At 40.7% G+C, this 13514-nt stretch overlaps 1 protein-coding gene across 1 annotated transcript in view; it reads right to left on the bottom strand.

Annotated features, from left to right (window-relative positions):
* UNC80 (unc-80 subunit of NALCN channel complex) overlaps nucleotides 1–13514 on the bottom strand; it is a 119896-nt gene extending 106382 nt beyond the window's left edge. Inside the window, exons 1-7 of the mRNA XM_085228180.1 lie at nucleotides 13201–13514; nucleotides 11964–12012; nucleotides 6477–6633; nucleotides 5549–5844; nucleotides 3093–3216; nucleotides 1212–1285; nucleotides 636–775 (exon numbers count right to left, since the gene is read on the bottom strand). Of these exons, the coding sequence (XP_085084306.1) occupies nucleotides 636–775; nucleotides 1212–1285; nucleotides 3093–3216; nucleotides 5549–5844; nucleotides 6477–6633; nucleotides 11964–12012; nucleotides 13201–13292 (932 nt within the window). The 5' untranslated portion in view covers nucleotides 13293–13514. The remainder of the gene's footprint in view (nucleotides 1–635; nucleotides 776–1211; nucleotides 1286–3092; nucleotides 3217–5548; nucleotides 5845–6476; nucleotides 6634–11963; nucleotides 12013–13200) is intronic.

Here is a 13514-nt window from a genome sequence, read left to right as displayed (position 1 = left end):
TCATTTACCTTATGGCAGTACTGGGTATCCAGCATCACGGAAAATTTGGTTCTATCTTTATCTGCCTGAATCTGGAATAGAATAAGTTCGTGTAGCAGCATCATGCTGGAAAACTACAGCTTCAACTCTGCAGGGCAAGATGGGAGGATGGTTTTTATGACTTCGCTTTTTTGTTAGTCTGCTTCTTTTGATCAGGAGCCTAACAGTAGCTGTCTAAGCAACAAGATGCAGAGAAGGAATAATGAAGGCAATGGAGAGAAGCTTGCAAAAATCCTCTGCTGGTAGGAAGTAAAATGTTATCAGAAGGAAGCCAGAAAACATACTAGCTGCCTGAGACTGAATCCAGCTAAGAAGAATTGAACCTGCAGATTATTTGCTAGTTTCTTTAATTATGCGAAGACAGCACACTAGGAAAGACCAAATCAACTGTCGCAACAGGCTAAGTGGAGATTTCTCCAATGAAAGTGGCACTGTGTCATCACTTTGTTCAGTTCCCAAAACTGAGATCTGTAGAGTTCAAGATAAATGCTCAGCACCCTCAGAGTTCAGTGACAACAGCCGATTGAAGACGAGGACTACTGCGACCCCAATCACTGAATTATACCAATCTAACTTTCTGCTGAAATAGTCTGTACCTGGGATGTGGAGTACCCCTCTCCTGAGAGGTTTGAGAGGAGACGCTTCCTTCCAAGGAATTTCCACGATGGCATGCTGAAACAGTGGGCTTTGGAGGTACAGAATCCGGCAGGGTCGTCTCACAGACCACCTGTAGTCCCTTTGGATAGTTTTAATAAAAAGAAACAGGTAGATAAACACACTGATCCATCTTGTATTAGTTTTCTCACCGCAGTTTGTGCTTGGATGACTACTACTTATACCACAGTAACATGCAAAACTAATCAGGCCTGTGGCTTTACAGTATGAGGAACTGTACAGGCAAAGGTCAAGGCAGGGCTCTAACCTAAGTACAGACATAAGATCAGACTTCTATCCTGTAAGACAGGATATTGCCAAGGAGATCACAAAAAGTGTATCAATACTGTTTGGTTTCCCTGCAGACAAGTTTGGGAGCCTTCAGGAAAACTGTGACAAACTGTAATTTCTGAACATGGATTACTTCAGTGTAATAAGCGCAGCTGCAGTTTCAGCATTCAGTTTCCTCTTCCCTCAACTGCTCACTCAAGCACATTCAACCTCAGTATAGAGCTCACCTCTGTATGACCACTGTCCAGATTTGGGGATTCACAAGTCACACTCTGATTGTTGGTAGGAGAACTTCTTTTAGCTGAAAAAATAAAGTGAAATTTCAAGTCAGAAATCATCTCTAATATTTAAACTTCACCAATTGAAAGGATTAACTGGGAAAAAAAAAAAAAAAAAAAAAAACAACAAAGCAGTATATCTCTTACAGACTTCCTAGCATTAACAATGGCCATTAAAAACAAAAACAAAAACATTTATTTTAACTTTCACACCTTTTTTTTTTTAATTGTGTTTTCAACAACTTTATAGAAATTACATTTTCATTAAACAAAGATAAAACTTGAAATCTTGTTTTATCATAAGTCCATTTGGCATTAGACTGTGCTTTCCTGTGCATGCTAGTGCACTTTATTTGGGATCTCTTCCTCCTCCTATTTTCACATATATTCAGCTTTTCTTCTAGGTTACCTCTCTCAGAATACACGATGGTTTCTAGTTTGACATATGTCTTCATCGTAGATAGCATATGAATTTCATACAGAAAGTTTGATCAGTGATACTGTAGAAGAACAAGGACATCACAAGCACTGTGGATGACAACTCTTCAAATCTTGTCATACTGCAAGCTATTCATATGTTACTTAGTGTCAGATTGACTCCAAGCAAAACATCATAAAGCTTCAGCACTAGATTTATTTTTAATTCCCATTCCAATGAGAATTTAAGCAATTTTTTTTTTTTTTTTTTAATCACAATTTGAGACCAGAGCACTAAATATTAGAATCCTCCTTGACATAAAGAACCTCATTCTGGTGAGTATTCCTATTTAGCTGAAAATATTTTCAAAACAAAGCAGAATATTTTTCGTAACAGACTTGACTCTTGAAGTTATACCTTAGGGATTTTCTGACCATACCTCAAACCTTTAAAAAAAATAACCCAACGGTCAAAGAAAACTTAGGTCTAATCGTTTATGCTATCTCCAGGGTTGAAATCTTTAGTGAGCTTCATCTTCTGTAATTAAAAAATAGGTAGAGATGATTTCAAATCATTTGAGAGACTTCTTTTCAATTTTAGACTGTCCTGGAGGCCTGCAGAGCCTTTAGAACTAAATACAATATCCGAAGTGATTTATTACGTTTGAGAAAGCTGATTCAGCTAACTACATTTTCACTACTGTGAAAATTATAACTTAGTGCTTTTCAGAACTTGCAAGCAATGCCACAGTAACATATCTGGCACAATCACAATTCACTAGTTGGCACAAATTATGCAAAACTATTATCTCAAATGCAACAGTAAAAAAGCACTGGTAGAACCAAGCCAGATATAGAGGCTTGGAAGCCTAAGCACCCCATTCCAGTCTCATTATGGCTGAGTCACAAAAGAAGAGCAACTCTCCCAGTACACAAAAGTGAATTGCAACCTAAGTCTGCCCTGGAGCCTCCTGAAACTACTTTTTTTAGTTTCATAGGTGAAACCCAAGATTTCAGAAAGTAAGGGAACATGGACTGCTGTGTGCTCTTCACTTTTAATACGTTCAGTGCCAGCCTGGGGTAAACCTTGCCCTGTTGGACTGCTGCTGGATATAGTCTTTACTCTTCTTAGCAACTTAGAAAGACATGGTGAAACAGAGATTTGAAGCTGACAGAAAGCAATAACTTTATTGAGAGTTTCTCATTTCCTATGTCTGATTCCTTTCTCATCTCTTAATTAAATATTATGCAAACAATACTTGACTCCAAAGGGAAGCAGCCTGAAACTACTCTCAAAAGCCTGACTAGTTCCTGCAGTATCAGCATATTCCTCAAATATGACGGCTACAGAACGTAACATAGCATCAACCAAACAAAGGAAAGGTTTCCCATCTGTACAGCAAAGTCACAGACCTGTAACAATGTTTCTGATTGGTTTTACAAGGGCATTGAAGGCAGACACTTCAGGTTGCCTGTGCTCCCACATGGGCTGCCAAATAACAAGGCCACTAGCCAATCGAAAGGTCAGGTCAGATTCCTAAAAAGACAAACAGAGTTTGAATCACAATAGCTCACATGAACAAACACTGTTTTCAGTTTGAAGGGATTGTCCTTTCTCGGATGCACAGATCTTAAGCAAAATAAATGTCACTACATGCCATTCTGTGGTGGTATACGTTAACTCAGTGGCTGCTGAAGCCACTCAGCAGACACTAATACATTTCAAGCACAGGTTTGAAAATACAATGAGGAAAATTCATAGAATCATTGAACGGCCTGGGTTGAAAAGGACCACAATGCTCATCTAGTTCCAACCCCCTGCTATGTGCAGGGTCACCAACCAGCAGACCAGGCTGCCCAGAGCCACATCCAGCCTGGCCTTGAATGCCTCCAGGGATGGGGCATCCACAGCCTCCTTGGGCAACCTGTTCCAGTGCCTCACCACCCTCTGGGTGAAAAACTCCCTCCTAATATCCAACCTAAACCTCCCCTGTCTCAGTTTAAAACCATCCCCCCCTTGTCCTATCACTATCCACTCTTGAAAACAGCCGTTCCCCCTCCTGTTTATACACTCCCTTCAAGTATTGGGAGGCCACAATGAGGTCTTCCTGGAGTTGTCATTTCCAAGCTAAAAAATCCCCGATCCCTCAACCTCTCATCATAGGAGAAAACAAAATTTTCAATACAAAAATATACAAAAGCTTTTTCCAAGTTAAATTTCCATACTAGTTAATGAACTCTTTTTTTTCCAAGTACCTTTAGCTATAAGAGGAAAGGCCATTTATATGTCAAGAGCCTCAGCATCCCCTCTAAACACATATAACTTCATATTTAGTATTCAATCTCATCATAACCTTAGCATTTGTATCTCTGAACTGCTCCAAAAGGGATAATAAATATTAAACACTGATTAGAAATTGAGGTAACATTAAATATATTAAATTATTATGAAATAGTAGCATGCAATGACGTTGTTATTAAATAGTAAGACTGTTAATACTTGAGATCTGTCTCTAGAGACACTGGAACTACTAGCACTTGAGCCAACATCACTTTACATAAGCAAGTAGTTGAAATTATAAAGATTAGCAGACAAGTAAATATTAGAAGGATCAAGGTGCACTTACCTCGACAAAAGTCAGACCTACATTAGAAGTCAACAGTTAGTGCAGTCCAACTATCCCCACAAGCCACACACAGACATGGGTAATAGCAGAATAATTACAGCTGCACCACTGTCTTCTGTTGACTTAACTTCAAATGCCTCACAGGCTTAAATTGTGATGCAGATAGGTAAAAGAATGGCAAGAGCTGGCTGCTCACCACTCTCCCATCCTTTCATTCCCTATTCTTTTTTAGTCCCATCTCATAACAGTGAGCTTATAAGCCTTGTTATAAATTCTTGTTGTTTTCAGCTGTGTTTTATTTTTTTTCCAAAGGAACACGTTGCAAAATGCTTGGAAGTGCCAGCAACAACGTACTGCATTTTTATTTCGGACTGCCAGCTTTATGTAATCTGCAAACACTTTTAACTACAGTTGTTAAATTACAGGATTACACCTCACTCGCCAAAAGTCTCATTTAAAAATGCATTGCTAAATGCACAAACTCCCTCAGAAGTCAGGAAATTCCATCATTTAGTCCTTTTTTTGCAAATGTACCATCCTTCTTGAGCACATGCATTATTTTAGTTATCAGATCATATTCCTCCCTGAGACTTGTACCTCTATGAAACATAGAGGGGATAATACTGACTTAACATGCCAGTTAAGTACCTCATTTACCCCATCTTTTTTTATTTGATGTACTCAGCATAAAACCAACAGAGGGACTTCGGCGGACAAGAAGCCTTGCAGCCTGCTCCTAACTTCAGAACAAAGGAATACTTAATTGCCTCTGCCACTTCCATGCTTATACCACTAAAAAGCAATCTTGGTAATCGGCATCAAGATGATTAGTAATGACAACAATCAACCTCAGCAGCAGCTCCACAGTGGTATCTCTGAAAAGCTAGCAAGGCCCTTGTGAGCAACAACTGAGTCATAAGAGCACATTAAAGCTTGCCATCTTTTCTGCGGAATTCATATGGGCCACAGATCTTTGACATTCCTAGAGTACAGAAATTCCTCACTTCAGATTCATTTGCCTTTGTGCCTGCGTGCACGGTAGAGTGATTGTTCATGCTGCTGGAAGGGTTCCCTTCTGATGTCAGTGGTGTTGTACCAGCATGATAAAATATCTGTTAGTGGTCAATCAATGTGCACTGTAGGCTGAATTAAATGTAAGACTCAGAACATCACAGAGGCAGAATCATTCTTTCTTTGCTCAGAGGTATCTCCACACAAGCACTCCATTGGCGTCCTACTTACTTTAATCCTGTGAACAAGAGGAGCAAAGAGAAACACAAAGAGCTCCACAGTGGCCATGGAGTTCTGGAAGAACTTCCTTCTGTTGTTCTCCTCCTCATCATTCGTGGTGATGGGACGGGGTCCCGGTGATCCTTGGTTTTCAGCTTGGTGGATAAAGGCACTACTGCTCCCTCCCCAGCTAGAACCTCTGTCTCCTCCAAATCGGTCATTGCTGCAGTCCTGAGGGGCCTCTAGCAGCATCCAGTGAAGAGTGTGAAGAAGCTTTGTTTCAGCTACTCCAAGTTTATCCTGATGACCTGGAAGGGAAAAACACATCACAGCATCTTACAGGCTTTCCATTAAATGGAACTGTTGACAATTTCAGGACCACCCAGGAAACTGGGCATCCAACTTCACAATGAGAGCTTGAAAACTCAAGTTCTACCATTAAACAGAATTATGTTTTGTAATGTTTGAAACCTCCTAATTTACAAGTGTCATTTATTTCACAGCATCTGCAGTTTGGACACTGAAATGTCAGTGGCAGAGACATTGACTGCATGGTCCTAAATGATGGCAGCTTGAAAGCCTTGTCTGTTTGACCCCATTGAATAAGACAAAACATAAGCAAGAACTGTGAGGTTTTTGTTAAAACTAAGCTCTCGTGTACCTGGAAAATGACTAGCAAAATATCACTGAACTACTTTGACTCTTCAGCTCATGATTTCTAAAGCTAGCAGACCACCGACCTCACTGGGAAAGCTCTCCCAGGCTCCTCTGTTACAAATGAGAACAGATTGCGAAATGTAACACACAGAATGTACTGGAATTCCTAGTTAGAATCCTAGATCTAGGATACGTTGTGTGGCAGGCTAAGCATCAATCTTAAAAAAATCACGTTTTGCTCTATGTTTCAGTCATGGAAAAACAAACTCACATGAGCACTAACCTAGCTTGTTTCGGTTGGAGAGCAATGTTGCAGTGCAGTGTAGCACATGTGGGAGCGCAGCCTGGACAAGTTCCCAGCGAGAAATGCTCTGGATGGCTTCAGAGAGAGCTGGAGAAAGGCCATGAAGCTTGTTCTCTACTAAAACTCTTTCAAAAGACTACAATTGAGAGGAAAAAAAAAAAGCAAACATTAACGCTTCCCACACATACTCTCTATGACATATACCATTCTCTTTAAAACCCATAAGTTTTCATTACACAGTTATATTCTAAGTTAGAATATTTTTCATGTAAAATACAGCCTGTAGCTAAAGCTCACTATATACATGGACATCCTCAGCTAGGAAATGAATGGGCCACTCTATATAACAATAAAATATACATAAAACTCAGTATAATAATGACAAAGAATAAAAGCAAACATTATGCATATGTAAGTACCAGCATCAAACCAGACTTACGCTTGTGCTTGGTATTAATCTGGCATGCCAGTGGTCCTGTTGAGAGTAACAGGATCTAATGAAGCCTATGTTTGTGGAGCTGAGGGCTGGTTATACTATTCTCTCTCACACACACATGCTCTTTCAGGTTAGTGTAACATAAAGGGCAATCCATTAAAGGTATATGAGCCTCAGGAATTGTTTTCACACCCTGCCACAAAAAATAGCATACAAACATTGTCAGTGAGCCATGATGTAGTGGTTTTATGAATGCTTAAAAGGGCTGATGGCTGCAGCAAGTTCATTATTTCCACCTCAAGCAATACAAAATAAGACGATCTGCCTCTGAAATCCCCCGGGAAGTTCTTTATTGTTTGTTACTCCAACTATTTCAATAAGCTCATATCCTCTGACCAGATACAAAGATCTCATTATAGGTCACAAAAGCAGTTATGCTACTTCACTGAAGTTCCTAAAGCTAAGAAATACATTACTGGTAATGCACATCCTTGCCATAGACTAGCTTAGCCTCCTGGCTACCTATTTGTTCACAAGCTGTTCCACCAATTTCATCAGGCTCCTGGCAAACAAGTAACTGCTGGCATTCATGACCTAAAGGGTGCTTCAAATGCCCTCGCTCCAGATTCATAAAGCTTATCCTTCAACACTAGTCACAACAATTTCTCCTGTAAAAGTGCAGCAGCAATAGGAATAGACTTAATTACAGAAAAAGAAAAGCTAAAAGGGCAGCAATAGTAAACTATCTCTTCTAAATGACCAGCTGCTCCAATGCACCGGATGATAACCAGTGGTAATGTGCACTCTTCTGCATAATCCAGCAGCCTGAAAAACAGTGTGCACTTATCCTCTCAGGTAGCATCCACATGTGCTGAGAGGCAGGATGTGCCAGCGCGTGCACAGTGCCACACCATCATGGGAATACAGCACCCCCATCACAGCTGGCTCTGCTTTAGCCAGCACAGAGGCAGAGAAATGCACATCCATCTGTACCTACAGCCTGTGACTGAAGCTCCCTGTTAGCTCCAAGAACAGAGTAAGAGAAGGGGAGACAGTGTGATTTGTAGAAAAATATACATCTATATTTAGTGCTGAGTGGGCTTATAGAAAATTAAGCCTGTAGTTACACAAATTGAACATGAGGAAATACTGAAAATACTAGAATACTAGAGCTGCCAGCAAATGTAACTCCATGGAAAGTTGCTCTGCCCACCTATTAGAAATCCTCAGTTTCTGAGCTCATTGTGGAGCAACAGCAGAAATTGCAAAGTGTTAGTTAAAGTATGTGGATATACAGATGAAACTAATTAGTCAGAAATAATGGGCTATGGATTAGCTTGTCAGCAACATGCACATAGCACCAGACATGGGTAATGTGGCTACCATGGAAAGACCCAAATCACTCTTACAGTCGGAGATCATTTTTAGTCAGAGATCTGTTGGGTGTCATGCTGCCTATGATGGAAAGCACTCAGTTATTCCTCCCAGTTCAGGAACACAAGCAGTAGCGTTACAAGAGCCTTGGCACAGAGCAGCTTTTGGCTGGTCTTTGCCATGGTTTCCTATACACCTTGCTCAAGTCACACGAGCCAACCCCTGCTCTAAGGCCAGAGGAGCCATACCTGCAGCAGACCGCGTAAGGCACCTCCCAGTTCCATTCTCTCAGGAGAGCTAGATTCCTACCAAATTGTTCATCCAAAGCTTGGGTTGCATCACGGTAGAAAGCAGAGAATTAGTACTAGTGTCACTTCAGACTGACTAGAGATAACTTGAAATGCAGGTAAACAGTATTATCAACCCAGAGAAGGTCCTCCAAGTAAACCTAAACATATAAAATTTTAAAACTCCAATCTAGGAGCTCAGAGAATCAGGTTCTATTTTTTATGAATGCAAGACTATTATAAAATCAGCAAAAGAGACAATTAAACATAGTACAGACATTGACAGTGAAGCACAGGTGCCAACTACTGTATTCACAGAAAATTCCTGTGTCCAAAGACTCAGTCTTCCGCAACCATTCCTACTGCTTTTTTTAAAATGTTGCTCCACGTCTATTCTTTAATCATTTGTGACAACAGAAATGTATCACTATATTTGCAAAAACATGGGGAAAAAGAAAAGTATTTTAAAAGAAACTTGGAATTTGCAAGATCCTCCAGACACATCTGGGTTCTCCCACTGTGTCCCAGTTTCAGGCAGCACTAAGTTAATTTTCCTTCTATTAGCTGGTATGGTGCTATGTTTTGGATTTAGGATGAGAATAATGTTGATAACACACCAGTGTAATCCAAAGTGAAAAAACTCAAAATATCCCCTATATCCTCTTACCCTCACCCCCAAAAAACACAGCAGTTCTGTATGTCACTCACGTACACTCCCTTTGAGGTCATTTACAGCTTTGAGTCAAGCACCTTAGGAGTGATATTGAATTAGGGCAGAGGAACTTCAGAAAGGGAAGAAGGAAGAATATTTAATCCATATGGAGGTACAAGGGCATTTAGACAGTGTAAAACAACGTGGCGAGGGGGCCACGGGGCAGAACAAGACTATTTATCTTCACATTTAAGGCTAGTGTTTATAAACTAACTGAAGTCAGTGAGATTGTTCAGATAAGAAAAACAGGATGTTTTTCACAAGTATTAAAAATTATGAACTGTACAGCAAAGCTCAAAAACCCAATACAAACAGCTCTTTCAGACCAGATCCTGTGATGACTGAATATAGACCTCCAGCATCTGATTTCTTAGTGCATAATATGCAGCAAAATCTAGTGCAGCAAGTTTATAGCCAAGAATAATAACAGAATGCATATGACAACACTGTGCTGCAGCATAAGACAGTTAACGGCCTATAGACGTGCCTAGAACAATTCTGGCAAGAGAATTTAAAGATGACAGATCATACATCAGGTGCACCACATTTCTAGACACGCTAGTCAATACAGCAGTGTTAGATAATCAGCCTGATGTTTCAGAAGATAAGCCAACTACCTGTCAAGCTCCAGATATCTTCTATCTCACTCATGCATGCAACATTCTGCTATCTTGCTGGATTACATGAAAGGTGTTGATGTGGGCAGGCATCCCTGTACACTGCCAGGCATAGGAAACCAAAGAGCAAATAAAAGTGGCAGATGCAACAGCTGAAGCTGCATCTCATTATTTCTGCAAAACTGAGCCCCATTCTTTGGTAACTTTCTAGCCTTATTTAATGATTGTGTTAAGAAATGGAGAATAATCAAATTCTCTTTTATATAAGCAGTGAAGCAGACTAGGCCTTCATCAAAACTAGTTAAAGTTGCAGACAAAGAATTTTGATGCAAGAGCTATGCATATTTTTAAAAAGCCTTTAAATACTGATACAGTCTCTGTGCATTCACTGTAAACAAATTTCTTTATTCTCTCTGTCTCCTGAGACACTGAACTCCCCCAACACTTGGGGCTTCTAAAAAAATCATGGCACCAGGACTCTTGGGCCCCATTATGCCATTGGTTTTAAACAAAGATGTTGAATTCATCCATGCCCAAGCTGTGACTCTTTGGCTCCAAAGCTTTTTGCCAGGACTATAGCATGTAAATATATAAATGTGCTGGCACAGAATCCAGGCTGGGTAGTCCAAGGCATGTGCTGAAGCAAGTCCCCTGACCTGCAGCATGATTTGATGGTCCTGGTACTAGCTGTACCCCAAGCCCAAAGACCACCTCTTTCCTGAGCATTTTTTCAGAGGTCCTTTTCATTCAACTGAAACATGCAACTTACATTCTCTTGCTGGTTTTTTACACTTAGTGAATTCTGGTATATGCTTATAAAAGAAACAGGATTTGGAAGCAGCCCAAGGGACAGAGAATAGTTGCTCCCAATAGCACAGCATGAAGCCCAACAAGTCACAGACAGACAGACACATCAATGTAGAAGAGAAAAGGAAGTTCTGTCCCTCTACCCAACAGTAACAGAGAACATTAACTCACTGGTGGAGCTGTAATCTCAAATTAGAGGTTCATCAAGGCACAGCTCTTGCGCACTTCTGAGACTCCTACAATGATGTAAAGCAACAAACTCCACTTTATATCCTCTGAGCTTTAACTGGTATAGACCAGCAATGATGCCTTTGAGCTTACTGTGCCAGAACTGCTATGCATTTCACCCAGCAACACAGTAAGACAAAAGTCCTCTGTCAGTAGTTGGTATCTAGGAATAACCCTGAAAAATTTATGGATTTCCTAGAAAAATTCAGTCAGCAGTAGCAAACAGCTTCTCCAGTTTAATGTCTTGTGAGAAGCAAGTCAGAAAATTGCTGCAGAGAGACCTAAGTACTTTAAACTATTAAGATACATGTCCAGACCGCATTTTTCCAGTCTGTCAGGTTTGGCTGCAACTGCTTAATGTACTTTAAGTCAACCAAAGATAAGCAACAGCTGAGGAAACTGTGCAGCTCCCTAGATAACCATCTTACTTGAACTTGCTGCATGCCTTCCCTTTCTCTCTTCACATGTTTGATTGAGGTTTTATACTAAATACAGCTAGAAATAAGGATTATCAGCATCTGCATAATAATCCTTTCAATTACACTAAGATATGGTCCTCTCTTTTCCAATGGAGGATGCATTTTCATTTTGCACAATGGGAGAAAGTATTTTTAAAGTTTGCTGTTAGCAACTTTTAGATTTTTAGTATTCTAACTCGAATAACCACAAACTGAAATGACACGAATTTCAACCAAAAGCCCATACATCCATGGCAAACTACAAGAATAGACCCAGATTGTCTAAGCTCAGCCTGCCCTCACTGTACTTCACTGTGTCAGTTCAACTACTAATATAAACATTAAATACATATATCATGTCTAAAGGTGGACATGATTTCTAAATTCTCTAGGTGGGAAAAAATTTCAAATTCTTCACGTGATAAAAGTACAAAATTAAGCTAAATAGTCTCTCCTGTGAGTTGAAAGGCTTGCTGACCAACCATCGTGGCCAGGTCAAGTTGCATTAAAGGTTAGTTACTAGTAAGAGTTGAAAACAGGTACATACCACACAGGAAGCTTCATATTGTTTCCCCAGTTTAGGTCTTAAAAACGCACTGAAGGAAAAAAAGAAAACAGTATTAGAGGCCCAGCACTTCAAGCAGGAGTTCCGCTTAGTTACTTTCAGGGTTCTTCTCATGTCAAAAGATTAGCAAAATGCTGAAAACTTTATAATATAAGATGAAGCCAAAAGAATGTCCTAATACCTGTTGATGACATCTGCCATCATCTTTCAGGACATTTCTTGAGGGTGGATTAAATCTTCCATTATACAGTTTTCAGCCATTTTACCTCACTGAAAGATTTTCACAACGTTCTACTTAACACGTTAAATATTACTGAATTTTGCCTTGTGTATATTTTAAGCTAGGGAATAACCTGTCGGTTTTGTATCAAGTATTTTCCTCCGCAATCACTGATTTGGAAGGCCTGTGATGAAAATCAGGCTTTCATTCTGTAGCTAGAGAACACATACCCTCTGCTGTCATTTCCCTCTGGAATGGAATTGGTTACACACTTTAAAAAAAAAAAACAAAAAAACAACCCCCACACATAAATAAGGTCACATTATTACACATTACTTCTTGAAGGATGAAACTGTGGGATAATGGGATTTTGTGACTGAAATCTTAAATTAGAGACACAACCTTCAAACCTTCCACCCTCTCCCACACCCCCCCGTGATGTTTTCAGTTTAGAATTCCTGCAAGACAGGAAGCAGACAGCATTCACAAGGAACACAAAGCCCCTACTATACATTCAGCCTGCCCCTCACACATCATTTCTCTCCAATCCAATGAAACAGAGTGAGACTTTGACGTATCTGTTTGCATGCTGACCTCTCAACACATAGATTACACTTCCAGAATAGCTGCAAAAACAGATACAAGCAGAACTGCAAGTCCTGTGCAGCACCAGGGGACACTGCTTCTAGCACCTGAGCTCCAGAAGTCCTCTTAAAGCAGAGAGAAAGAGAGCAGCAAGGAGGGGTGAGGTACACACACATACACATGGATATTTTAAAGTCAAATTAAGAAGCTTTCTGGGACTGCCACTGTCCTTCTCCCATCCCCAGTACATACACACAGACTGTATTGCATGGAGTGCAAAAAAGAACAGCTTGTTTCACGCCTTCATATTGCAGCTGCAGTAACTGCTTCCTACCCAGCACTGAGCAGCAGCTGGCCTGCCTGCCTCCCCCCCACCACCCTGTTGCAACTGTATCCTAAGCATGCTTCTCTCACCTGGTTTGCCTCCACAGGAAGGTCTGGATGGGTAGAGGGATACCACGGCCGCTCTCTTGCTCCTGGCCCTCTGAGCTTTTCCTTTTCACCATGATGCTGATGACAGCTGCTGCTATGAGCCAGCCTTTGCAGACATATCAGTCGGTGTCTCCCATAGCTGCCTCTCGGCTCTCCATAACTCTTTATCCCCTTCCCTTCATTCCTTAAAGCTCCCCCCGTCCTTGCACCTCCTCCAGCCTCGGTGGTGCAAAATGGCTGCAGGAGGCAGGGAGGAAATTAGGGGAGCGAAGATGTCCGCGTCCCTCCGCTTCCTC

Source organism: Meleagris gallopavo, chromosome 7 (genome assembly GCF_905368555.1).
Source record: "Meleagris gallopavo chromosome 7, MGAL_WU_HG_1.1, whole genome shotgun sequence".
NCBI classification, from domain to species: Eukaryota; Metazoa; Chordata; class Aves; order Galliformes; family Phasianidae; genus Meleagris; species Meleagris gallopavo.
The sequence above is the reverse complement of the archived record's forward strand: the minus strand, read 5'-3'. Positions and strand labels throughout refer to the sequence as shown.